Below are 23,967 nucleotides of genomic sequence, written 5' to 3'. Positions count from 1 at the left end.
CCAAACCACAAAGCCAAATAACGCCAGCTTCGTGCTCATTCTCCAACTGCCGCCGCTGCTGCTGCTGCTGCTGCTGCTGCTGCTGCGCAATTTCCCATATCCGTGCGTCGCATAATTCGTTTCAGTAGACATTTCCCGTTACCAAGCATTGTCAATCATCATACATCAAATCATCATAGCCATCGGACGCGAGGCGTCGGCTTTCCATTCCAAGCCTGGAGCCATTCACATGGCGTGAGCGACGATTTCCGCGTAGACGTCGTCGGGAATCTTCTTGATGATTCCGATGGTCACGCTCTTGATCAGGTCAGCGTTCAGAGGGGGGAACGATCGCAGGACCTTGTTCGGGCTTTGGCGTCATGTTAGCTGGCGAGCTGTGCAGCTGCTGGACAAGAGGATGGCTTTGCAGCATACCTAGGCGATTGAAGAATCTGCGACCTCATGATGGTGAGCTGGGCGACAATGCAGAGAATGTTCAGATGCGGCCCATAGGCAAACAGAAAATCCCAGAGCCGCAGGACCTCGGGCAGCGGGGGTGTGCAAGCGCACAGGGTCAGGACCGATGGGAAGGCATATATCTCCGCGGATAGACCCTTGGCCGTGAGGTACATGCTGAGCTTGGGGTCGACAATGGCCAGAACCTTGTCTACAAGAGCCAGGCCACGATGGACACCGTCCATCGCGCCACGAATATACCCAGGGCATTCCTTGGTGAGGAGAGAGTGAAAGGCGACAAAAGCCTCGGCTTCGCTGCGGGCAGCGTACAAGAAGGGGGCCGCCAGCACATTCATGCCCTGGACATATGTGCCGGGCTCTGGCCCAGTCCCCGACCCTACGACGAGAGCGTCGTCCGGGTTAGCAATGGGCACAGCACAGCAGGAAGATGGGTCATGGGCGGGGTAGATGCAGGACGGAAGGGGCCCAGAGGTCGCTGAGCGCGCTTTGGCAAGTGTAAGCGGCGTGCTACAACTCACTGCCTTGAGAATGCCCGGAAACGCTTCCTCCAAGGCTTTGCCTCGGGGCGGAGGACTGACTACTGCTAGGTCGGCTGGTCTGACGCTGCTGCTCCTTCTCGTCGTGCAGCGTCCAAGCAATCGCATTAAGCAGCCGGATGAGACTCGCTTCGCTGACGCGCCGACGAAAGAGGGGATCTGTAGTCAATGTTCGAAAGGTGTCGTTGCGAATTTTGGAGTAGGCGGGCGACGCGCCGCGGTGAATGAGGGAGAGGTAGTCGCTGGTCGACATGATGGGTGCGTCTAGCAGAACAAGCCATACGTAGATTCTAAGCGGTGACTTTTAAAAAAGGGCCGTTTGGAACGAATAGCAAAGAAAGCGTCAGCAGCCACCGCAACTTTGACGCGGGCAAGGGGGAGAGAGAGAGAGAGAGAGAGAGAGAGAGAGAGAGAGGCGGTTGTACCATTCCATCGTCTGCGCTCTTGATGCCCTCGTCAATCACTTTCCACCGGGCGCTTTCCAGGGCGCCGAGAAAGTCGCCGTCGCTCGGCCCGTCGCGAAATATCTGCTGCAGGGACAGGTGGCCGTGCGAGAAGACGGGCTTCTTCAGGCCGGTGCGCTTTAACGCGGCCACGGCGCCCGTGTATGCCGAGGCCGAGGTGGCATCGCTGTTGGCGCGGCCTCGCTGAGGCGAGCGGGTTGTGTTCAAGCCGCGGGTGGGCGAGGCGTTCCGCTGCAGATCGCGTCGCTGCTGGGTGATGAGGGACGGCTGGCTGGATGTGCATGACCGAGAGGCACCCAAGGTGTGCGCGGACTGCAGGCGTCGGAGAGCGCGATGGGTTCGCGGAGACGGAGGCACTTGAAGGTCCACGTGGGCAATGTAGGATGGCGAGCCAGAGGCGGCAGCCTTTGCCTCGGGAGAGGAGCCGGGCATGCTTTCCGATGGCCCCGGCTTGGATTCTGACGATGCTTGATGATGCATATACATAGCCTTGAGGGCGAAGAAGGAGAAGACGCGTTTTCGTGTGGGGCTGGGAATAAGCTCGATTCGAACTGGGTCTCGAAGGGGTCTGGTACAGAGTACAGAGTACAGAGTACAGAGTACAGAGTACAGAGTACAGAGTACAGAGCACTCCTAGGTGCCCGGGTGGCTTACGCAGTACCAGACTTGTGCAACTTGGATCCAACCGCCCCCCGGCAGCCGGGAATAACACAAGGCCCGACTCTCTTGAGGCTCTTGGCTCTTGGCTCTTGGCTCTTGGCGCGAGGCCCAACTCCACCGTAGGGTTTCGGGGTTTCGGGGTTTCCAAGCATTAGCAACTGATCTCTCCTCTCCTCTCCTCCACCCCATGTAAGCGCTGGGCTATGCGACGGCGATGGCGACATCAGCGACTTTGTGGGGCAATCCGAGCACCTCATCGCTCCCTTCTTTCACTGGTCATCTCCAACAATCTCAAAGCTCAAAGCCTCCCCCTCCTGCCCATGCGTCCTGGCCCGACCTGGGGAGCCTTCAAAGCTGCCACCAGGGGAGGGATTTGCATCCATACCAAAGCTGCTTGACTTGATCAATGCCTTGCCGTAACAGTGTAAACGTGCCGTCTCCTGCTGTGTCTGGCATTCGCTCCCTTTGCTCCCTTCGCTCCCTCTCTCCCAAGGTCCCAATCTCCACGCCCACCGTAGCGCCACCCATCGTTCCTTTCTTGCGGCTTGGAGAACACGTCTGGCACAGCGAGCTCTTTGGAGCTCTCTGCCCCCCCCCCCCCCCCCCCCTTCCCTCCCCCATCGCTTCGAAGCCCTTGAGACGCGGGTCTGCCACTCACTTGCCCGACGCCATGAAGTTGCTCGGCGTCAAGCTGAAAGATGCGGTCCAGGATGGCGCCAACGCCGCACACTCCGGAGATTCCATCCTGCCCGTCCACATCGGTGATGAAGGCGTCGCCGACGGCCACCCCGCCGCGTCTGAAAGGCTTCGTGATCGGATACCCGCTCGGCAAAAGGCTGCGGACGCCTACGTCAAGTCTTTGTTCCCTTTCCTGGGCTGGATCGGCCGGTACAATCTACAATGGCTCGCCGGCGATGTGGTTGCCGGTGTCACTGTCGGTATCGTCGTCGTACCTCAGGGCATGGCTTACGCCTTGTTGGCGGAGCTAGAGCCCCAGTTCGGACTCTACTCCTCCTTCATGGGAGTCATGATATACTGGGTTTTCGGGACGTCAAAGGATATCTCCATAGGACCTGTCGCCGTCCTGTCCACGGTAGTCGGTAGCGTAGTTCGGGATGTCGTCTCCTCACCAGAGGGAAAAGACATTGCGCCCCATCTTGTCGCCTCAGCGTTGTCCATAGTTGCCGGATCCATCGTTCTGTCAATTGGCCTTCTCCGCGGGGGTTGGATCGTCGACTTGATTTCCGTAACCTGCCTATCAGCCTTCATGACCGGTTCCGCCATTACCATCGCTGCCGGACAGTTGCCTTCCCTTCTGGGTTTGGCCGGCTTTTCCAACCGAGATTCTGCGTTCGACGTCTTCGTCAACACATGGAAGCATCTCTCTGAAGCAAAACTCGATGCCGCCGTGGGGCTTTCCGCCCTCTTCCTCCTATACCTCATCCGACATACCCTGGCATCTGCTGCTGAGCGGTATCCCGGCCGCAAGCGCTTCTTCTTCTTCATCAGCACCATGCGGACCGTCCTTGTCATCGTCTTGTATACCATCATCAGCTGGCTGGTCAACATGGATTCAAGAGAAAACCCTCGTTTCCGCCTTTTGGGAACTGTCCCCAAGGGTAAGCTTAGCTTTACACCCTTTTCCATCAAATCAAGCCGTCTGACTCATGCCCCGTAGGATTTTGCAACGTCGCCGTTCCCGAGCTGTCCAGAAACTTGGTCTCGCATTTCGCATCCCATCTCCCCGCTACTGTCGTGGTCATGCTCGTCGAGCATGTTGCCATCTCCAAGTCCTTTGGCCGAGTTAACAACTATACCATAGATCCCTCACAAGAAATGGTAGCCATTGGCATGACGAATGTCTTGGGACCCTTTCTCGGCGGTTATCCATCCACCGGGTCTTTCAGCCGAACGGCAATCCAGTCCAAGGCTGGTGTTTGCACACCGGCTGCTGGCATCGTCACGGGTCTTGTTGTCCTTTTGACAACCTACCACTTGACCGCGGTCTTCTTTTACATCCCCAGCGCCACCTTGGCCTCTGTCATTATCCACGCGGTAGGAGATCTCGTTACGCCACCCGAAACCGTCCAGCAATTCTGGCGCGTGTCACCCATGGAGGTTTTCGTCTTCTTCGTGGGGGTGTTTGTCAGCGTGCTTTCTCAGATAGAAGATGGCCTCTATGCCACTGTTTCTATTTCGGCAGCGGTTCGTCTATACCGCATATTGAAAGCCCGAGCCCAGTTCCTGAGCACGGGGCGGTTTCGTTCACTCTTCGGAGAACATGTCGTCGGCGATGATCCCAAGATTTCTGCAGAATATGGCACCTTTCACGTGTCTGGGGGAGACTCGTCAAGAAACAGCTCCCTTCCAATTGGCCACGGAGAGAGGTCCAACCTCCAGAATTGAACGTGACAGTCCTGGTTCCAGCATTGCTAGGGAGTATTGACGGTTTTCCAACACGGGCAGAGGTCTCCCTCTTTCCGGACCCCCATTGCCGAGGTTGGCGGGAAATATTCCGCTGCAGCGGGAGATGAGGATGACGCAAGTTTCGGGGAGCTGCTAACCAGCGGCTCCCGCATGAGCAAGGATGATAAAGAAACGGGTTGAACCTCCCATTCGTTCGGGTGCTTCGTCCGGCCGGGAATCAGTTCGACGGCGCTTGGGCGTTTTGCAGGTTTCAGGTATGATCATAATCAGCATTTAGCGAGCGAATTGAGTAGATCCTTTTATATGGATGAATATATGCATCACATCGACGCCGGCTCTAGCAGCCCTCGAAATCTCATGTCCATATTCTTCAGAGACAACGGTTGTTTGTCATGTCCGTGCATGTCCTTCCTCCTTTCCTGCGGGAGGAGACATATGCTACAGTACCTGTTCTGTCGGGTAGTCGAAGGGCCTTGCGGATCAAATATTGGAACAAGAGTCCTTGACTGGGGAAAAATCAACCCGGGAATAGTTACCGTATCCGGTAAAATATTTTACTTTCCCAGCTGGCAGAATCCAGAGGCATTAAAACTTAGAATGGAAAAGCATTTTGTGAGCGGGTTTGGGGAGGAAAAGTGAAGTAGTTGGCGCGGCTTGTATGAGTGGAGTCACCTGATTCCGCGTGTGAGTTGGTGCACTTGGCAGCTTCCATGGAATTTCCATTCCTCAACTCGATTTGATGCACGCTGCTTCCGAAAAGAGGCAAATGCTCGGGAATCAACCACGAGTCGACGTGGTATCCAACTTCGGCTGGCCATCACAAATAAAGCACGTCCCGACCTCTCGAGCCTGACCATCATTCCAGAACCAAGCAGAGTTCCAACCCCTGCATGTCATGTTGAACACTCCATGACGCATTCGAGATGCCAATCGGCATACAGCGACTCAATGCCAGAAATTCGCAACCAAACCCCAACATTGTCTTCATCAAGCCTTTACCGGGTCCCCACGAAAAGTCTGCGCAGGCTTTTCTGGAAAGGATTGCAGCACAATGCCGTGAGTATACAGAGAATCGCGACTTTGCACTGACCAGCATTGTTCAAGAGCAGAAAGTAGACCGGTCTCTCTCTAATCGTTCTCAGTCCCAGTAATGCGCAAACATCACCTCTCGGTAATGAGTCTCGAAGAATACGAACCAAACCGTGAGTTTGTCGGTCGCAACTTCAACGCAGGAGAAGTTGTCCAGCTCGTGCTGCGGTCGGTCCAAACAGGCCGCTGGCTGCCCTTCAACTGCGTTCAGATGGTTATGATGCACGAACTAGCCCATTGCAAGCAAATGAATCATTCGCGCGCATTCTGGGTCGTAAGGAACCAATTCGCCGCCCAGATGACCGATCTCTGGGGCGAAGGCTACACTGGAGAGGGCCTATGGGGCCGTGGTGCGAATCTGACTACGGGAGAGTGGGAGCGCAACCAGGTCAACTCCGACGAGGTCCTCCCGGAGCATTTGTGCGGTGGTACATATCGTTCTCCCCGGAGGAAACGCAAGGCGAAGACTGCGCTGACGCACCAGCAACGAAAAGAGCGGAGGGTTCTCAAAAAGTTTGGTGTTAATGGGGTTGCGCTGGGTGCAGATGAAGACACCAAGATCAAGTTGGAAAAGGGGAAGAGGGTGAAAGCGAAACCTAGAGTGGCAGGAAGCGCGAGAGGTCGGGAACTCCGTGCGGCAGCCGCATTGGCACGACTCGAACAGCAGAAGGATCAAGAAATAGACGACGGCAAAAAGTGCAAAGTCGAAGAAAACGCGACAGCATCAGAAAGCGAGACCGGAGAGAGCCAGTACGAAGACGACGACGTTGCCGAAACCGACCGCCAGGACGCAATCGACTTGGATGGCGTGACGCCCTTGCGAGACGCCAAAGGCAGAAGTATGGTCAGAGTATGCTCCGACGAAGATGCAACCAATCCAGATGCGAGGGATGAACTCATCCAACTGCAGGATGTGTTCCGCGCCAGGGTCAAGATGGAGTCCCCTGTGCCAGAGACGTCTTTGCGGCCCGCAGTGTGCGTCAAACAACAGGAGCCGAGTGAACGATCATGGCAGCAGCCACCCGCGACAATAGGTGTCAAGAAAGAGCCCAAAGTAGAAGGGCCATGTCCCCGGGAGAAACCGGCCCACTCCGAGTCACGCTGGTCAAAGTCATCCGAAACCAAGCTTGGGCATGGCGGGCGAGCAGGGTCGACTCCTGCACAGCAGCTAGCTTCATCAGCCCGATCATCATCAGCCTGTTCAATGTGCTCATTCAGCAACAACATTTTGGCAGTTACGTGCAGCATGTGCGCGAATGTGTTGAACCCTGCACTTTGGCCGGATTCATGGACATGCAGCACCTCATCATGCAGAAACAGCGGATACGTCAACTCGGATGACTGTGGAGTTTGTGGTCTTTGCGGGCAAAGACGGTAGACCAGGGTCATTCTCGTTGTGTTTGAGAGGTGTGTGCGGAACGGAGTATCTGCACGGAGATCAGACAGCACTTTTGCCTCTTTAATTTTGTGGCGACTCAGGAATGTGTTGTGTTTAAGTCCTGGGGAATGGACCATGGCGTCAATGGCTGCTGCTGCTGCTGCGTTGGGTCCGTACTGGGCGTGCCTTGTTTAGATCAGAAGCGTTGTGCCTGAGGCAGCCGTTTTAAGGGAGAGTATGTTCCTAGTGCAGTCCCACTTTGTAGCTTTGTAGCGCGGGTACGGAATACTCCGTACCGAGTCAGATTCCCCGCAACCCACTTACACTCATTACCTAGGTACGGAGTACCTCGGGTACTTAGCTAAGGTACCTCCTGTCGGCCTTTAACCCTTATTTGATTTCGCCTATGGACCAAATTTCCCGAGTAAGAGTCAATCGGAGTTGGTACGTGGACGTGGGAGTCTTGTCTCCCCTTGGAACCGCATTGGCATGGATTCTCTGCCCGAAGCGTCTTGTGCAGGCTGGATCGGATGATTGTTCTACAGCAACACAAGGGTTTCGCCCGCGTGGCACGTCAAGAACGAACGAGGACTGGTTCGAGAACCCGCCGACGACCACGTTTTGTGTGTCGGTGAAAAATTGGGTTTCGACATGGGGCCAATCAGCCCGAGCTGCGAAACGTGATTCGCTCAAGGTATTATCGGGGGGCCGATCTCATCTCATTGGCAGCCATGGGCGTTCCCAGAACGACAGATCCGCGGTCAAACGCGACTTGTGGCCTTGGGCCATTGGTAGGTTTGTGGCTAGTATGATCAACAAGAGGGAGATTGGTCCAGGAACATGTAATGTTGGATGGACGACTGGGGCCTGCAACTGCGGAGCTACGCCACATCAAGACAGGCTTTCGACCCTCTTGCACCAAGGCTGAAGTTCGTCCAGTATAAAAATCGTAGTCTAGAATTCGATGAAAGAAGCGATCAGGCCTTGGGAAGAGCCTTTTTCCATTTTCGGTACATGGTAACGCGGCTTCCCTGATCAAGGAGGGGAATCAAAACATTCCGTCCGCGCTGCAAGGATAGCTCCACAAGACCCCAAAACGAGGTACTGACATGGTACCTTCATCCCCTGGGGATTCCAACCGATCGGAAGATGTTTTCATGTTGCCTTTCAAATGCCAATTGGCCGTTGTCGGCGGTAGGAGGCGCTTTGAATGCCAGAAGTCCCTAGGGGTTTCCGCAGCCCGACTCGTCGGAAGTGGACCCTCCAGTTGCGTCACTACGTCACTTGTCACTAGGGCCTTGTGGGGCGTCGCACGGCACGGCAACCTCCTTTCAGCAACGCGGGTCTAGGAGGTACGTACCAGGGCGCTTTGTCTTCATGTTGTTTGCTGGCTGGCCAGGTTTTGCTGCCCCGCTAACTGACACAGTGGCTTGTACCGAGTATGGCATGGCTCTTGTACGAAAAGGTGAAGTCAGGTTCTCTGCCCTTGGGAGGTTTGGGGGCTCCACGTACCTTGATATTTCAAGACCCCCCCCCAAGGCATGTATGTAGGTAGCCCACGGAGTCCGGAGTCCGGAGTACGGAGACGGGAGATATAAAGTGCGTTCTTGGGTGTGTCAACCCCGCAAAGGACTAGCGCTGGGTGGTGGGGAAGTCGGGCCCATGTACGGAGTACGGAACGGAGTACGTATTTAGGCGCGCTCCTCGCTCGCCCCGCAAGTTGTGGCGGAACGCAGAGGGCTGCCCGCCAGATAAGAGAAGAGGGAAGAGGGAAGAGGGAGGGCGAAAGGAATCATTACGCTCAGCGACTTATTCCCGTCGATGGGATGAAGAATAACTACGCTCAGCGTCTTATTCCCGTCGATGGGATGAAAGGGGGGGAACTACACCTTGGTACGGAAGCATCCCTTCCATTCTGGTAACTGAGCGTAATTGAGTCTTGGCCAAGGCGGCCAAAGCCAACGCCGCCAAGCCCCTATGGCACGAGCAGGGCCACGGCTCACTACCGTGAAACGAAGTCACCATAGTACCAAACGGTACGAGGCCTTACGAGGCCTGTACTGTTCCCCACTGCACGCAGCGATTTGTTACAGTGCGTCCCAATCCCCACCCGCGCCCCGGGGCCAAATTCCCAGGTTAATTTCACCAGTTGATGATATCTTGAGGATAAAAAACATGCCGATCCAGCAGGCATCCGCATCCGCGTTCCACCTTCTGATTCAGTTCGAGGGGCAGTCGAGTTACCTTGGCAGGGTCGTTCATCGTATCTACCGGTAGTGGCGACAAACTCAAACATCGTCACCTCGCCGGCTCGTGCCTTCCAATGCAGTGCAAAGTGCCTGGCAGCTCCTTCCCTCGAGCGAGCATGGCGAGAAAACCAATCGAAAAGCCAATCGAGGGCCTGGCATGTGCTCCGAAGGAATGCAGCAGACAGATTTGCAGCTGCCCGCCCCTTTTAGCTGCGTCGTCATTGGCCTCCGGTGGCTGAGCCGGTGGTTGTACAATGTACACTGTAAACCTCCGGTAGTCCAGGGCCCAGGCCGCAGACGGGAGCCAAAACGTTGGAACCTTGCCTCAATGAATATCTCCCCACCTCGCGGTCCCCCAGGATGCTTTCTCGCCAGACACTTTTCCTTTCATCCTAGTCGGAAATGTCATGATACTGCACAGTGCAGACGCGAGTGTGCACATTCGACATGCGCCAGACTCAAGATACGCACTCTCCATTACGTGCCTGCAAGCCAGGTCCGTGCCATTCAAACCAGTGCCCCCCTCACCCCCCTCCACCCCCCCTCCCCCCCCACCCCCCTGGCGAAGCTAAGCATCCACTATGGACGCCACGCTTTCTCCACCCCCACCCAGATCTTCGAGCCGTCGAATCATTTCTTCCTTGGGCTTTCCTTGCAAACCCCCGGTCGCGGCTTTCTCAGAGTCTCGGCCGCCAGCACAGGATTCGGGACCAAGCTTTCGTCCTATAAACCCACTCGTCCTCGGCATGCGATGGTCGTCACTGTCCTGGCACGTGAGCAAAAAGCAAATGTGTCGATCACGGCGTACCGAGACAGGAGGCATGGAGCCCGTTTCTCCATGCAGGCAAACTTTGCTGGGCTGGATCAGGATTGGCTCACAGGCCCTCGAACCTGCTGGCGTGGCTAAGTTCGTACCCACTTTTGTCTCCTCGAATCACGGGGTGCCTGTAGTAACATCCAGGTCAGTGTGCCAGTCTGGTGTGGACTTGCACGGCATGGCCTGCCGTTTCTGCCGTTCGAATCGAGGGTCCCCTAGGCCACACCTCCTCCGCTCTCGCTGCTGCTCTGGTCTGCTTTGCTCACTGCTCGGAAAGGTGCTCACGGAGGTTAACGGTTCGGCCACAGTGTTGTGTTGAATCAGCCCACCACTCCAAAAAGTTCTCTCTTTTGACGCTCTAGTCTAGTGCGTGATTACTCACTCTCCGCACATCGTGTATCCAAATGGACTGATCAGTGATTACTGATGACTGCCGGCCAAGGTGAGCAGAGCAGCTTTCCCCTTCTTGCCTCTTCGCCCCCCCGCCTCCGCCTTCCTCTTTTTTATTTTTATTTTTGTTTAATTTTTTTTTTTTAAAAAAAATTATTATCCCCTCCATCGAGGGCATGGGTAGTGCCTACTTTGGGTTAGGTACCTGGCCTGTAGTGGTTGCCTTGTACATACATACATGCCATGCATGCCTGTGCTCCTTCCCCATACTGCGTGCCCGCCCATCAACTCTAGCGCCGCAACTTCCCCGGCTTTCAGTGCTTGCCACAGTAATGCTTGCAGCCCTCCCGCCGCCAATTGTCCGTGCTTTCTTGTCCGTGCTTTCTTGACGTATATAATTACATTTTCCCACCGTGTCGCCCCAGCTGGCCCCTACTTGTATGCCCTCCCATCTCCCATACACACCCATCTCCTCCCTTCTCCCATCTCCGCGGACTGCGCTCAAACAAACGATAACCAGTCTTGACCCGTTCAATTCTTTGTCAACTGTCACCCCCAAACCTCGTCGTGAAAAGTTGCCGAGAAGTAGAGGACCCCCTAAATCCTGTCGACAAAAGTAATCCGCTTCCCCCCCCCCCCCCCCCCCCTTCACCCCCCGCCGTTTTGGACCGCAGTTAGGCTGGACCCTCAGTCGAATACAGTCGGAATTCGCACAAAGTTGGCCATCAATCCGCAATGTCTTCAGAGGGTTCTCCAAATGGCATGGGCCACCGTCGCAGCTCCATCACCCAAGCTGCCCTATCCAACCTGTTTCAGCGTGGCTCAAGCACCGGTTCCATTGGGGGCAGCGCTCAGCTGAACAATGGCTTCGACCCTCAGAGACGACGACTTTCCGTCACCACAATCGGCCTCTCGGGCACATCGCCTGCCAATCCGCCTTCCTTCAGTATGCGCCGCGGCAGCATGTCGACCAGCTCCGATTCCATCGACGAGAGTGCCATTGAAGATGAAGACGTTCCGGGCATGTCCAGAACAGCCCCCAACACTCCATTCGCCCGGCGTATGAGTTTTGGCGGCTCTACAATGAGAAGCTACCGACCGGGCGGAAACAGTCCTGGCAATGGTAATAATAACCCAGCTTCTCCCCCATCGTCTCTGGCTCGCAAAGCCTCGCAGAGCCAAGGCTCCGCCATTGGCGCAGCACTTTCTGCAGTTGGCCGCCGAGGCAGCACTGCCATGGCTTCGTCTACAGTTCCACAGGCAAGCAACACCATGCCTTCAAGAGCCCCTTCTGACAATTCCACGTCTCGTTCAGACCAGCAGGGCTTCAACTGGTCCGAGCAACTTAGGTCTCGAGCCGAGAGCTCCGTCACAGGTGCTCGCCCCTCGTTCTCGCTAGCCTCCTCACCTCCAAGAGCTGCACCTCACCACGATCGGGCCAGGTCCGTCTCCGACATGACGCAACCGCCTGTTCAAGCACCGCCGGCGCCTCACCACCAACCGAAGCCGGCGCCTCGTAAGCCAGATGCCTTTCAGGAGAGAATCCTGAAGGGCGACTTCTACATGGATTGAGTAGACTCTTACGTGGTTTTGCTCGTTTATTCATTCCGTGTTTCCCTTTGAGCGTTGCAGCAAGATTGACATGAGCGAACCCGAGCTCCAAGGAGACTTGACAGACGACATGCAAAATGGCACTGGAGGATGAACAGGAATGCCTAGGATCCACGGGTTACCGCCGCTTACCTCTCATTTCACCAGAAACCGGCTTCTAGGCCCCTTTGTCATAATCCTTTTCAGGACAATGACTTTTTCTGAGAACGAATGAGTGACGGATATTTATCGGCCTATCTGACTGAGGCGACTTTTTTCTTGTTTCCCCATATTACGTCGGAAGGGTCTCGAATCCGAATCGAAGTTGTGAGCGAGCTGCTCACAATCGGATACTGATGGACTGCTGCGACAAGCACACATCATTTTGGGCATGGCCATGACATTTCTCTCGCGAGAGACAACCGCGCGAATCGGCCCAAACAGTCGAACATTTTTTAACCTCGAAAGCGACTTGAGCGGCAAAGTGAGATGTGTTTTTTGTTTTCAGGCCTTTCTTCCATCTTCTCTTGTGTTTCTTATGCTGCCATTCCCTCGGGGAACATGCGGCGTACAGCTTGATGATCATGTATTTTATGTAGCTGTGGATGTAGGGCTCACATTGGGATCTAACTGTCTTGGGCTGGTTTGCTGAGTGGTTCCAAGCACAGGAGGTAGCAAAGAGACGCTCTCGCACGGGTTCAAGGCCAAATTGCTAGGCAGACGGCGCCTCGTGAGTGCGCAGAATCGCTGCCGTTGCGTGGAAACGCGACGACAGGCGTTGACGGGGCTTCGCATCACGCTTGTTTTGCCATGGATTTTTCTCCGTCGCAATTTTTTTTCTTTGTTTCCACTGCTGCCTTGTATTAGCTACCTACGTGTGCTAGTAGAGATGCGAAATAGTAGTGAGATGGTTACGTGGCTACGCAGCGGGCAGATTGAACAGAAGTCTTTGGCAGTGACCGGATATGACTTGGTGCCTTTGCCTGTGCATTGACTAGGAGGCATGATGAAGGGGGTTTGCGTCGAGCTGTGCTTTGTTGAGGGCATTGTAAGTAAAGAAATTGGGGTCGTTGTGTGTGGCCATTTTTTTCCTGCCCTTTTCTTTTGATGATATTTTCCCAGTTCCAGTCTCGTTTTGGAGCTTGGAGTTTGGACTTTTATACGCCTTATTTTACCTGCCATGTTATACTTTTGTAACTCGTGTTCTGAGTAGAATTTTTACACTTGATGTTCTATGACGTTATATAATGTTATATACTGTTCTCTTCAACTTGAAACCTTGGCCATATGTCCTGCCCAACCCATACCCAGACCCAGACCCAACGCAACGCAACGCAACGCAACGCAACGCAACGCACCGTCACGTCAAAAAGAGAAAAAAGACGAGTCAGGCAAGGCGTGAAACAAGTCGCCAAACAGAGGATCGCTCAGGGCCATCCTGGCCCCCCCGCCGTACCAATCGCCCGACTGGGCTGGCGAAGCGGCCAAGCCTCCGAATTTGAAGCCGGCGGAGGGGTCAATCGCCGCGTATGCCGGCCCCTCGGGCACGCCCTGCTGCTGCTGCTGCTGCTGCTGCTGCTGCTGCTGCTGGGGCCTGGGTGGCGGCGGAGGAGCAAACGGCCCCGGCGGGTCGGAATGCGCCGTCTGGGGGGCTTGCCCGCCGCCCGGGAGGAAGCAGGGGTACAAGGCGCGGGGGACGCTGGCATCCCGCCGCGTGGCCACCTCGGACAGCACCTGGAGAGGGGTGCTGTCGGCCGGTTGGTCTTGCTGGAGGTGGTGGTGCGGCACGGACGGCGCGGGCGACGACGACGACGACGACGACGACGACGACGGCAGGCCGGGCCGGCTGGCGACGCGGGCGGGTGGAGAGGCGCGGAGCTTCTCGCCGTGCTGCAGGAACCAGGTCCTTAGCATGGCGAGCACGAGGAGAAACTTGGACGCGGGGCGGCACCGGTCGCCGGCGGCGGCGGCGGCGAACTTTTCCAGCAGGGCGTCGATGTAGTACGCCGCGCGGAGGTCGTCCCTGCCGACGGGTTTGCCCGGCTCCGACGACGACGACGACGACGACGATGATGATGATTGGGATGATGATGACGGCAACGACCGGCTCGGCGCGGAAAAGTGCATCTTGATGAGGACGACGACGGCGTAGGCGACCCGTACAAAGGTAAAGACGGGCAGGCACCGGATGGACGCCACGTCCATGGCGAGAAAGGTCTGGAAGAGGCTGTCGATGGCGGCGAGGCAAGCCGACAGGGCGTTGATCTGCACCGTGCTTCGTAAGGGCTCGCTGCCGCTGCTGTTGTTGTTGTCGTTGTTGTTGTCGTCGTCGTCGTCATCCTGGACGCGGCCGTCGCAGTGCAGCGCCAGCTCGTGCATGTAGAGGCTCAAGATGCTCAATCCCATTCTGAGCGTGGCTGCCAAAAGAAAAAGGGAGACGGTTTGAAAAACCAGACGACAAATGTTTTGTCAGCCGTTGAAAGGTGAGGGGGAGGGATATATACGTAGAGAAGAACAGACGAGGTTTTGACAACGGTTAGGGCAAAGGGGGAAAACAAAAAGAAGGGCAAGGGCCAAGGGTGTGTTTTTGCTCTCACGCTGCATCATGCCTCCCGGCACCGAGGCAATGTACTCGTCCAGGGCTGTCTCCAAGCCTCTCAGGGTGCGCTGGGTCCCGGCGTCCGTGATGCTCGGGCGCGCGTCCGGGTCGTCGGCGCCCAGCTGGAGGCCAATGTCCTCGGCCATGCGATGCGTCCAGACCAGGTGGCAGAAGTAGGCGTCGGTCGGGCCGGCCTCGGGCGACGTGGCCAGCAGCTCCAGGCTCTCGGTCATGAAGGGCGTCCAGCGGACCAGGCTCGGGCGGTGCAGCGACATGGCCGCGTTGGCGGCGAGGAAGTGGCACGCCAGCCAGGCCCGCCGGCACTCCAGGCTCGTCGGGTCGATGGGGGTGCCGCGTCTCGCCGAGGCGCGCCTGCGGCCCAGCCCGAGGTCCAGGGCCATGACGGCGGCCATGTGCACGAGCTGGTAGAAGTTGAGCCCGTCCAGGTGCTCGGGGGGCCGGTACCATATGACGGCCACGTGCAGCGCCTGCACCAGCTCGAGGCTCTTGTCGCCGACGACGACGATGCTCTCGGCGAGCAGCTGCATCAGCTCCCTGTGCAGGAGGCGCTGGAGGCCGGGCGTCTCGCCCGAGGCCGCCGCCATGATGGCCAGGAGCAGGCGCGGCCGGGATCGGCGGAGGTCCGAGGCCGTCGTGCTGGGGGGGAACACGACGGCTGGCAGGTGCCGCGCCATCTGCTCCCTGTAGCGCCGGAACAGCTCTGCCGCCCGCTCGGCGCTTATGACGGCTCGGTCGACGATGTCGGGTCGTGGAGTCGACCAGGGCCGGGCGGTCGCGGTCGCGGTCGCGGTCGCGGTCGCGGTCGCGGTCGCGGGGGACGCCTCGGTTTCGACGGCCCTGCAGTCCGATGACGGCGATGACGACGGCGACGACGACGAAGCCCTTCGTTTACGGCCGGCTGCCGCAGGAGGAGGAGGAGGAGGAGGAGGAGGAGGAGAATGGTCCCGGCTTTGGCTCGCCGAGGCAATGCTCGCTCGAGAAGCCGGTCCAGATTCGACAGGGCCGGGCGGCGCGGCCGTACGAGCCAGCAAGCTGGCCGTCAGGGCGTCAATCTTCTTCTCGAGCTCCGACACCCGACTACCCGTCCTTTTCTGCCTCTTCCTCGCGGCGACGGTCACGACACACCTCCTCCCCGCCTTGCTGCATCGCTTACAGGGGCCGGGGCCGTCGCCGGGACCAGGTTCGCACCGGACCTTGAGTCCGCGGCAGGCCTCGCAGGCCCTGGGCTTCTTGGCATCCGCGGCCTCTGCGCCACCGGCACCTTGGCCGACGCCATCTCGATGCTGGTGCTGGTGCTGGTGCTGGTGCTGGTGCTGATGCTGATGCTGATGCTGATGCTGATGCTGATGCTGCCCGGGCGAGCCGCCGCGGCTTGTCGACGTCGTCGATGGGCTTTCCCAATCATCTCTCCCGCAGGGCGGGGTTTCCGCCGCCGGACGATGACGTGTCGAGACGCCCGGCTCACGAGGCAGCTGCGAGTCGTTGGCACGTCCTCCGGCGCCGGAAACCGACGCCTCTGCGGGACGACTGGGTCGTAACATCCAAGGATCCACGTCCATGAGGAGCCGTGGCAAGGCGCGATGGCGCGAATAGCGTCAACTCTGGTCTGGTCTGGTCTGGTCTGGTCTGGTCTGGTCTGGGCGGGTGACGGGCGGGTGATGGAGCCCGTTTCGGGGCGGGTTAGTGGGCGGGTTAGCGGGCGGGCTAGCGGGCGGTCTAGCGGGCGGATTAGCGTGCGGGTTAGGGCGTGTACCAGGTGCCGACTGGAAACTGCTGGGGCCCAGGCCAGGGCAGCACAGCACATGCAGCGACACCCCTGGGGCGACGTGGTCCAGCGGGGCCGGGGCCACTGGGCCCCCTGGCAGCCGCGGCTAATGAATGAATGGTGGCCCAAGGCAGAGACGACCAGACATCTCATACATATTGACCTCATTAGGTCCCTACATACTGTACACATGTATGGGGTACCGACCTGGCCAGCAGAGCTGGCTGGCACCCAAGGTAGCCACGACTATCCCGACACACAGCCAACGGAAATGGCCCTTTTCGCGAGCACGCAGCGAGCATCTCTCTCTCTTTGATTGACTCCTCGACTCCAGAGCCAAGGAGGTGGCATCGTTCGCATCGTTCGCATCGTTCGCATCGTTCGCATCGTTCGCATCATTATTTCCAGACCCCAGCAACAGACAATGCCTTCGGATATTATTATATGAATACATGCGCTTATACGCCATCATGTCCGCCGGCCGAGCATTTTGAATCCCGCATTCTGGCCCATCTTTGGCCAACCTTGGCGCCAGTCGTCTGGTCCGTATGTCTTCAAGATATGAAATTGCCGACCTCTGAGCCGTGCCCCAACAGCGTTTGTTGCCGGCCAAGGAGCAAAAACGAAAGACAAGTAGTCTCCATCGTATAGTACGCAGAATTATCAACCTTCCCCTCATCGTCCAGTATTATCCTTCCCGTTCATCTCACGGGGGGAAAAAAAAACAGAGCCTCCAGGTTGTCAAATCGAGTCATCAAATCGAGGCGTGAATAGAGGCATGGTATCCCACTCTTCAAAACCCGCAAAAAGCATAAAAAAAAGGCAAGCAAAGAATAAAATAAAATAAAAATAAAAAAAGACCCCCAAGGCGTCTTCTTGTGCGCGTCTCCCGTCACTCGGAAAATTTGTGCAGTCGTGATTCTTCCCGAGGACGGCTCTTCGATCCTTGATGGTGCGCAGCATTGACGCCCTGCTCGTCGCTCGGGGGTTGGTTGCTTTGTCTGTCGTGCGAGAGCGCAGTAGTAGTAGCCCTTGGTGACGGATAGTGGTTGTGGCCGTCGTGCCCGGCAGGACCAGCGTGGCCGCTCTCGTGTACTGCGCGGCTGCCTGGCGGGGGCGTCGGCGTGCTTCGAGTGCCTTGTGCCGTCGAAATCAACGGCGGAGTCGGCGTGCATCTCGAACGCTCCCTCAAGTTTTGCTCCCGCACGTTCTCCGTCCGTGCCTGGCCTTGTGGCGAGGCGCTGCCCGACGACGTCGACGGTTGACGCGGCGGCTCAAATCTTGGCGTCGTCGCTGCGTCCATGTGCCATCCGGGAGACTCGAGCCCGGTGGTGAGCGAGGAGCATGGCAGCTCGTACTCTTCCGGGTCGATCCCAAAAATGGCCTCATAGTTTTGCAGAAACGTGGCAAACACCCGCGCCGGGAGGTTGAGCGTTGGCGAGAAGACGATGCCTACATTGCGGACATTCATCTTATTAATATCCGAATTGTTGATGATTCTGATGAGGAAAGCGATCAAGTACTTCAGCAGCGTTGCGTTTGCCTGCGGCAGTCTAAGAGCGAGTTCTCCTAGTTTGGCCATCTTCTCCGCGTGGTCCTGCAGCTCAGCCGTGGCCAAAAAGTCGAGATGCAAGTCTCGTGTCAGGATGGTGGTCGGTAGTTCCCGCAAATAGAGCTTCAGCAGCGATGCGACCGCGTGAATGTCATAGTACTGCTCGTCCAGGACCAGGTTGACGTCGCTCTCCACGTTGAATCTCTCGCGCAGTTGCTTGATGACCACGTTGGAACCACTGAGCCGGAAGATGCCCTCTTCGACAGTGGCCTTCTTAAAGTCGAGATACTGTATGCACCGATACACAACCGAGGGCAACGGCACGTTGACGTCCGCGGGCGGGTTGTAGCGAACCGCCTCCGCCAGGGGCGCTCCAAACACCTGTCGGACGGGTCTCTGCTGGCTGTGGGCTTGGCATGGACCATTTGTCGAGCCTGCATCGCTGCCACCAAACAGCGAGTCCTGACCGTCCGACGAGGACCGCGCCTTGGGACCAAACCCGAAAAAGCTTCGCTTCCTCTGCTTCTTCTCGTCATGCGTCGGAGGGACTAGCCCAGGCTTGTTTCCCCAGGCAGCAGAGTCCGAGATGATGTGGGCATCTTTCGGCGCAGAGATGGATTTGTTCACCTGCGCACTCAACGTCTCGTTCCCGTGCTTTGGTGGGCTAGCCATCATCTCCGACACCGCAGCTGCCCCCTTCTGAGGGGCCTCGCCAGCGTGCGTTGAATCGTACCTCACCCCGATCAATGTGCCGGAGCCGGACGTCTGAAGCTGGGGCTTGCTCTGGATGCCCTTTCTGTGCTTGCCGCCAACCGGGTAGTCCGCTTCAAACGCTTGCAGGTCGGCGCCTGCTTTAGCACTTTGAACCAACTCGGCCTCGTCCGGATCCCGGTAGTCTATCCATTGAAGGAGAGCGTCCACCCAGAGGTCACGTTCCTTGTCGCTCTCGGCGCACAATACGTGTTTGAAACGAGCGTTGGAATCCTTCTTTTTGGGTTCCAGGATCAGAAAGGCATGTCGGTATTGATTGTCCAGGTCTTCGCCCGCGTTGGTCCGGGCTGGCGATTGATTGTCGTTGCTCTGTGTCGGTGCCTGCTTCCCTATTTGAGCATTCTGAAGCTTGATGGTGCCCAGATGAGCTCCGCCAGGCGCCTCGTAGTACTTGAGCTGCGGGCCCTCCAAGGCAAAGAATCTGGCCTTCCACCCGCCAAAGTTCTTGCCTTTTTTGGTCAAATAACCGGTTCGGTGTGGGCGACCGTCGGCTCCAGTCTGAAGTCCACTGTTCTCGGGAGTTGGGCGGAAGGACGAGTTCGATTCGTCTGCGTTTGGCGGCAGGGTATGCGTTGATAGATACTTGCACAATTCCGCAGCCGTGGCCGTATCTAAGGGAGTGTCGAGGAGGTCGTCCATGTATTGCTCCAGTGCCAGCCTTCGCGCATCCAATTTCGCGGGGGCGTGGCCGTTGAATAGTGATCGCTCCGGTGCCTTGGCTGTAAAAGCATGACACTGCTTCAGCCGTGCGTCCAGCCTGCTGAGGGACGCAATGTCCTTCTCTACCCGCCAGAGTTCACTCTGATGTGCTCGTGAGAGAACAGCGAGGGTGAAAACGGGATCTTCCTCCAACTGGTTCAGGGACAAGAGGCTCGCGCGGGACGGCTTCATGCGGGAAGAGGCCACTTTGATTTCAACCAATGGCAGCGCATTGGGAGGCAGCAAAAGATCAGGGTATTCCTCCGTGACCAGACCTCTGCATATTTTGGGTTGACCTCCATCGGACTCGCATTTCGCAACGCCAGGGATATTATGCGTCGCCAAAGAGCTGGTCGAGCCTAGAGGAGAGGACATCAAGGGAGTGTTTGGTGCAAGTACAATGGGTTGGCGAGGAGGGCGAGGCGACAAGGGGCTAGCGGGGCCAAAACGCGCCGACAATGGTGCAGATGCCGGGTTTTGAGAGTTGCCAAACGGACGAGGGCTGGACGGGAGACCAGGACTGAGCAACGGCGGAGCAGCCAAAAGATCCGGCTTGGTGGCGAGGAGCAGGGCATTCACGGAAGCAGTTCTCAAGGGGTAACCGGCAGGCGCAAGGCCTTTTGTCACATCAACCTTGGGCGTCTGAAGGTCCGGAACTCGGGCATTTTCCCGTTCTTCATCCTTGTCATCCCGCGTTATTCGGCGACCACGGTGCCCATCGACTATTTCCTCAACCTCTAGGATATCGTCGTAATCGGAGTCTGTGCCATCTTCTTCAGCAGGTGTCGTCACCTCGGGGCAACCTTGTTGCTGCAGCTTCAAAGGCGCGGGAGGCGCTTTCCGTGGGGGAGACGGAAGCTGGTGGCAGAGGTCTGTGTCAGAAGAGGGAGATGGCTCTACCACAGCCAAGAAAGGAGGCGCAGTTGGGACTTTGGGCGGAGGCACCTTCGGCGGACCAGTCGGAAGGCTTCGAGAGGGCGGCAACGAGATATCGTACGGAAGCTGCCCCATTTGCTGCTCAGCCTTATCCTTCCAAGCCGTGTCCGCAACCTTTTCCTCCTCTTCATGATCGAAATTGTCTAGAGCATGTTCGGATGGCTTGGGCATGGAATGTTTGGGACTTGACATCTCGCTCGCTGTATCTGAGACGTGCGGCCTGTCCGCCGGCGGTGTAATCGGATAAGGTGCCATGGACAGATCGACAGGGGAATTCTTTTGGCTGTCGGAGTCGAGTGACGGAGAATCTGGGACGGGAACTGCAGGTTGGGTTCCTGGATCCGGCACCTCGATACGTGGGGATCTCGTGTCTCTTTGTGCATTGCTGATACGATGACCAGACGCCCCTGGGTGAGATGCAACTCTTGCAACTGCTGGACTGGACATGACTTCTTTCAACTTCCGTCTGTATTTTTCCTTTTCCTTCAAGGCCGCTTCGAGATCCTTGTTCAACCCCAAGATCATGGCCCTTTGCTTATCAACCAGTCTCCACAATTGGCTGTTTTGTTGTGACTGGGATTGCTTCTCTTTCAGCAGGTGCTGTATCACGGCTTCCGGGCTGCCAGCAGCCTTGACCAGGCTCGCAATGTCTGGAAAGCTCTGGGAGTCCTGTGAGGCGGCTATGCTGGAGCGTCTTTGTGTCGAGGACGTTGTCGACAGAATCGTGTCCGAGGAGGGGTTCCGGGGTGATCTTGTCATCGCTTCGTTCGAAGTCGAAGCAATTGTGGCAGCCATGGTTGATCCAGCCAGTCTCAACGGACCAGGAGCAGCCTTGACAACCTTGGACGCTAAAGGACCGGAAAAAGTTTTCGAGTCATTCGCATGTTTTGGGAAATTTGGTCTGGGAGACATGAGAGAGTCAGCGAGGCTGAGGAGCAGGCTCGACTCGTGCAGGGAGTAATGAAGCTGTTTGATATGGCGACGATGGGAATGAAAAGCGTGTGTCAAGCCAAGTCTGAGCGTGCCTGGGGACAAAAAAAAAAAAAAAAAACGTTTTATCACAAACCTTGCCAGGTCCTTCTCTGTAGTGGACGAGTTCGAAGAGTCACGGAGGAAGGTCGTCTGCCCAACGGGTGCCTTGGATGTCTCCTCCTCGGTGGGTTTGCAGCCAGTGGGCTGAGATCCCTGTTGTGTCGCAGAAACAGCGAGTTCTGAAGAAGATGTACTCGGCCGGGAGGTCGCCACGTTGCTTGCCGTGGACAGCGGGCTAGGTACCGTTGGTCGAGGCGATCTGGGAGAAACAACAAAGATGCGTGTCAGCCTCGGTTTGGGAAGAAATGTTTTTGCAGCCGAAAAAGGTTGGGGGGTTGCTCAAAGCAGACGAAAACGACAGTACAAAGAGAACCAGAAGAAAGAGCCAACCAAGACATGCCAGGAAGACGACGAAACAAGTAGCTCTTGGTCTCGTTCTCCTTTGAAAGCATATACATGTATGTAGCCTTTCAGGACCGGGGGAGAAGAAAGAAGTCCCATGCCATGTTGGCCAAGGTTCGCCAAAAAGGTGCAGCAGCGCAGGGAATGGGAGGCAAGAGGTCGAGAACCTTCAAGTCGAGTGGGACACTGAAAGAATATCTTGGCAGCGTAGGAAAGGCATTGGCAACACTTCAAACACTCACCTTTGTCCAGGCTGCGGCAGGGAGCGAACAGACGACAGAGGCGGCACGTTGACAGGCCCCCTCGTCTTTGTTGGCGAACTGGGACTGGCAGGACTGGCAGGACTGGTCGGCTCTTGGTCGAGAGAGGCCGGGGACCGAGGGGATGAAGATGAAGCAAAAGAAGGGCGTTGGTCCCGAGGAGACGCAGGCGCAACTCCGGCGTCGGCGTCGGCGTCGGCGTCGGCGTCGGCGACAGCGACAGGAGCAGCAGCAGCAGCAGCAGCAGCAGCAGCAGCAGCAGCAGCAGCACCGTCGGCGTCAATGTCCAAGGTGGAGGATGCGTCTGAGGGCGAGGACAGGCCACAGCGGGATGTAGGCTGCGACATGGTCCCCGTGCCGTTTTCATGCAGCGCGAGCTGTGATGGGAAAGAACCCAGCGACTTGTCGGCAGCTTTCGGGTGGAGAGGGCGGGCGGAAGTTCCAGCCAGCTGCCAGCACCCAGGCCAGCACAGCACTGCAGGCTGGGGGTCAATGAGCCAGGGCAGACGACGAGCGCAGTGCAGTGCGGTGCGAGGGGCGTGTCAGCGCCGGGTGCTTGGACCAGACCAGGGCTCAGCGTCCAGTCCAGGGATGTGACTCTCCGGAGTAGGGGGACATGGGGCCCCGAAGCACAAATTGATGCTATTATGTAAATGTGCACGGGCAACCAACATCAGGTACCTACACTGCACTGCACCTGCGGGCCATTTGACTTTGACGACCAGACACAGTTGAGTCCAATGTCGGTTGCGAGACGCCCGGCCAGCCTTGGGCCTGGTGGGCCAAAGCAGGCGCTGGCGCAGGCGCAGGCGCATGCGCAGGGAGCCATTGATTGCTCCGTGGCAAGTTGAGGCCTGGGGTCAATGGGCTGACGACGATGGCGGACACTTGGCGGACACTTGGCGGTGGACTGGTGGGGTCTGGTGCGCCAGAGGTCAACTAAATGGGTGCCGTTGAGGCGCAAGCGCCCGAGGACGCAAGGGGGCATTAACGCAGCATATATGATATGATGTACCTGGTACCTAAGGAGGTAGGTACCTACCTAAGGGAAGGGAGGCGTAAAATCAATCACTTACAGTCAACAAAGTCACTTTACATAGAGCATCATTTGGAGAGTGAGTGCATTTACCCTTATATAGTCCCCGCAATGCGAATACTTGTTCTGCGAACCGCAAGGCGTGCGTACTTGATTGGCAGCTTAAATTAGAGGTAGTCTGCCTCGCATCCGCCTCGCATCTGCCTCGCGTCTGCCACTAGACGCCGCCGCCGTATTGATTGATTGATTGAATGATTGATTAACGCCTTTCGGTCCCCCAGTAAGCACAGAAGCAGCGACCTTCGAGGCACTTCGTAATCAGAATATCTTTAACGCATTGATAACGCCCAAACTTGCAGCTGCACAGATCCCAGTCCCTACACTCGGCTGGAGCATGTCTCCCACAACTGATTTCAGGCCGCCCAAAAGGTCCAGTCAGACCAGCCGACGCAGACCATGCCAGCAACGGCACCATGAGCAGCTGAGAGAAGCGCATGGCCAAGGGGCGCGTTCGGTTTTGCTCGCTGCAGTAGATAGCTGAGCACAGTCGGGGAGCGGTGTATTTGCTTGGACAAGGCTGGTGTGGATAACTTGTCGGTAACAAGGATAGGTAAAAGGGAAACTTGGGAGGTCGGCAGATGGTGGATGAGGTAGTTGAGAGTAGCTTGCTTTTTACCATCAAGAGTAATGAGCATGGGTGAGACGGCGAGTGATGTGAGATTATATACCAGATGTCATATTTTCTTATATTTGGACCGATAGGCTCGAGCGGAGCGCAACTCACGTCGCTGCAAAATGAAATTCAGATCCGAGAAGCCAGCCACAAAGCATGTAACGT

At 57.0% G+C, this 23,967-nt stretch overlaps 6 protein-coding genes across 6 annotated transcripts; 3 read left to right on the top strand and 3 right to left on the bottom strand.

Annotated features, from left to right (window-relative positions):
• Positions 1–225: 225 nt before the first annotated feature.
• On the bottom strand, positions 226–1,888 carry UV8b_02565 (uncharacterized protein; the record flags this gene model as incomplete). The annotated part of the gene is made up of 4 exons (XM_043140063.1): positions 226–349; positions 415–832; positions 975–1,293; positions 1,418–1,888. The coding sequence occupies 4 exons, from the start codon at positions 1,886–1,888 to the stop codon at positions 226–228; spliced, it is 1,332 nt and encodes a 443-aa protein (XP_042995997.1).
• An 898-nt stretch (positions 1,889–2,786) lies between these two features.
• UV8b_02564 (uncharacterized protein) lies at positions 2,787–4,522 on the top strand (the record flags this gene model as incomplete). The annotated part of the gene is made up of 2 exons (XM_043140062.1): positions 2,787–3,735; positions 3,795–4,522. 2 exons carry the CDS (start codon positions 2,787–2,789, stop codon positions 4,520–4,522), a joined length of 1,677 nt encoding a protein of 558 aa, XP_042995996.1.
• A 944-nt stretch (positions 4,523–5,466) lies between these two features.
• Positions 5,467–6,973, top strand: UV8b_02563 (uncharacterized protein; the record flags this gene model as incomplete). Its single annotated transcript, XM_043140061.1, has 3 exons — positions 5,467–5,599; positions 5,686–6,607; positions 6,667–6,973. 3 exons carry the CDS (start codon positions 5,467–5,469, stop codon positions 6,971–6,973), a joined length of 1,362 nt encoding a protein of 453 aa, XP_042995995.1.
• Positions 6,974–11,201: 4,228 nt separating this feature from the next.
• On the top strand, positions 11,202–12,038 carry UV8b_02562 (uncharacterized protein; the record flags this gene model as incomplete). Its single annotated transcript, XM_043140060.1, has 2 exons — positions 11,202–11,589; positions 11,782–12,038. The coding sequence occupies 2 exons, from the start codon at positions 11,202–11,204 to the stop codon at positions 12,036–12,038; spliced, it is 645 nt and encodes a 214-aa protein (XP_042995994.1).
• Positions 12,039–13,421: 1,383 nt separating this feature from the next.
• UV8b_02561 (uncharacterized protein) lies at positions 13,422–16,235 on the bottom strand (the record flags this gene model as incomplete). Its single annotated transcript, XM_043140059.1, has 2 exons — positions 13,422–14,473; positions 14,654–16,235. 2 exons carry the CDS (start codon positions 16,233–16,235, stop codon positions 13,422–13,424), a joined length of 2,634 nt encoding a protein of 877 aa, XP_042995993.1.
• A 1,098-nt stretch (positions 16,236–17,333) lies between these two features.
• Positions 17,334–22,440, bottom strand: UV8b_02560 (uncharacterized protein; the record flags this gene model as incomplete). The annotated part of the gene is made up of 3 exons (XM_043140058.1): positions 17,334–21,300; positions 21,466–21,690; positions 22,076–22,440. 3 exons carry the CDS (start codon positions 22,438–22,440, stop codon positions 17,334–17,336), a joined length of 4,557 nt encoding a protein of 1,518 aa, XP_042995992.1.
• Positions 22,441–23,967: the final 1,527 nt, after the last annotated feature.

This window comes from Ustilaginoidea virens, chromosome 2 (assembly GCF_000687475.1).
Source record: "Ustilaginoidea virens chromosome 2, complete sequence".
NCBI classification, from domain to species: domain Eukaryota; kingdom Fungi; phylum Ascomycota; class Sordariomycetes; order Hypocreales; family Clavicipitaceae; genus Ustilaginoidea; species Ustilaginoidea virens.
The sequence above is the reverse complement of the archived record's forward strand: the minus strand, read 5'-3'. Positions and strand labels throughout refer to the sequence as shown.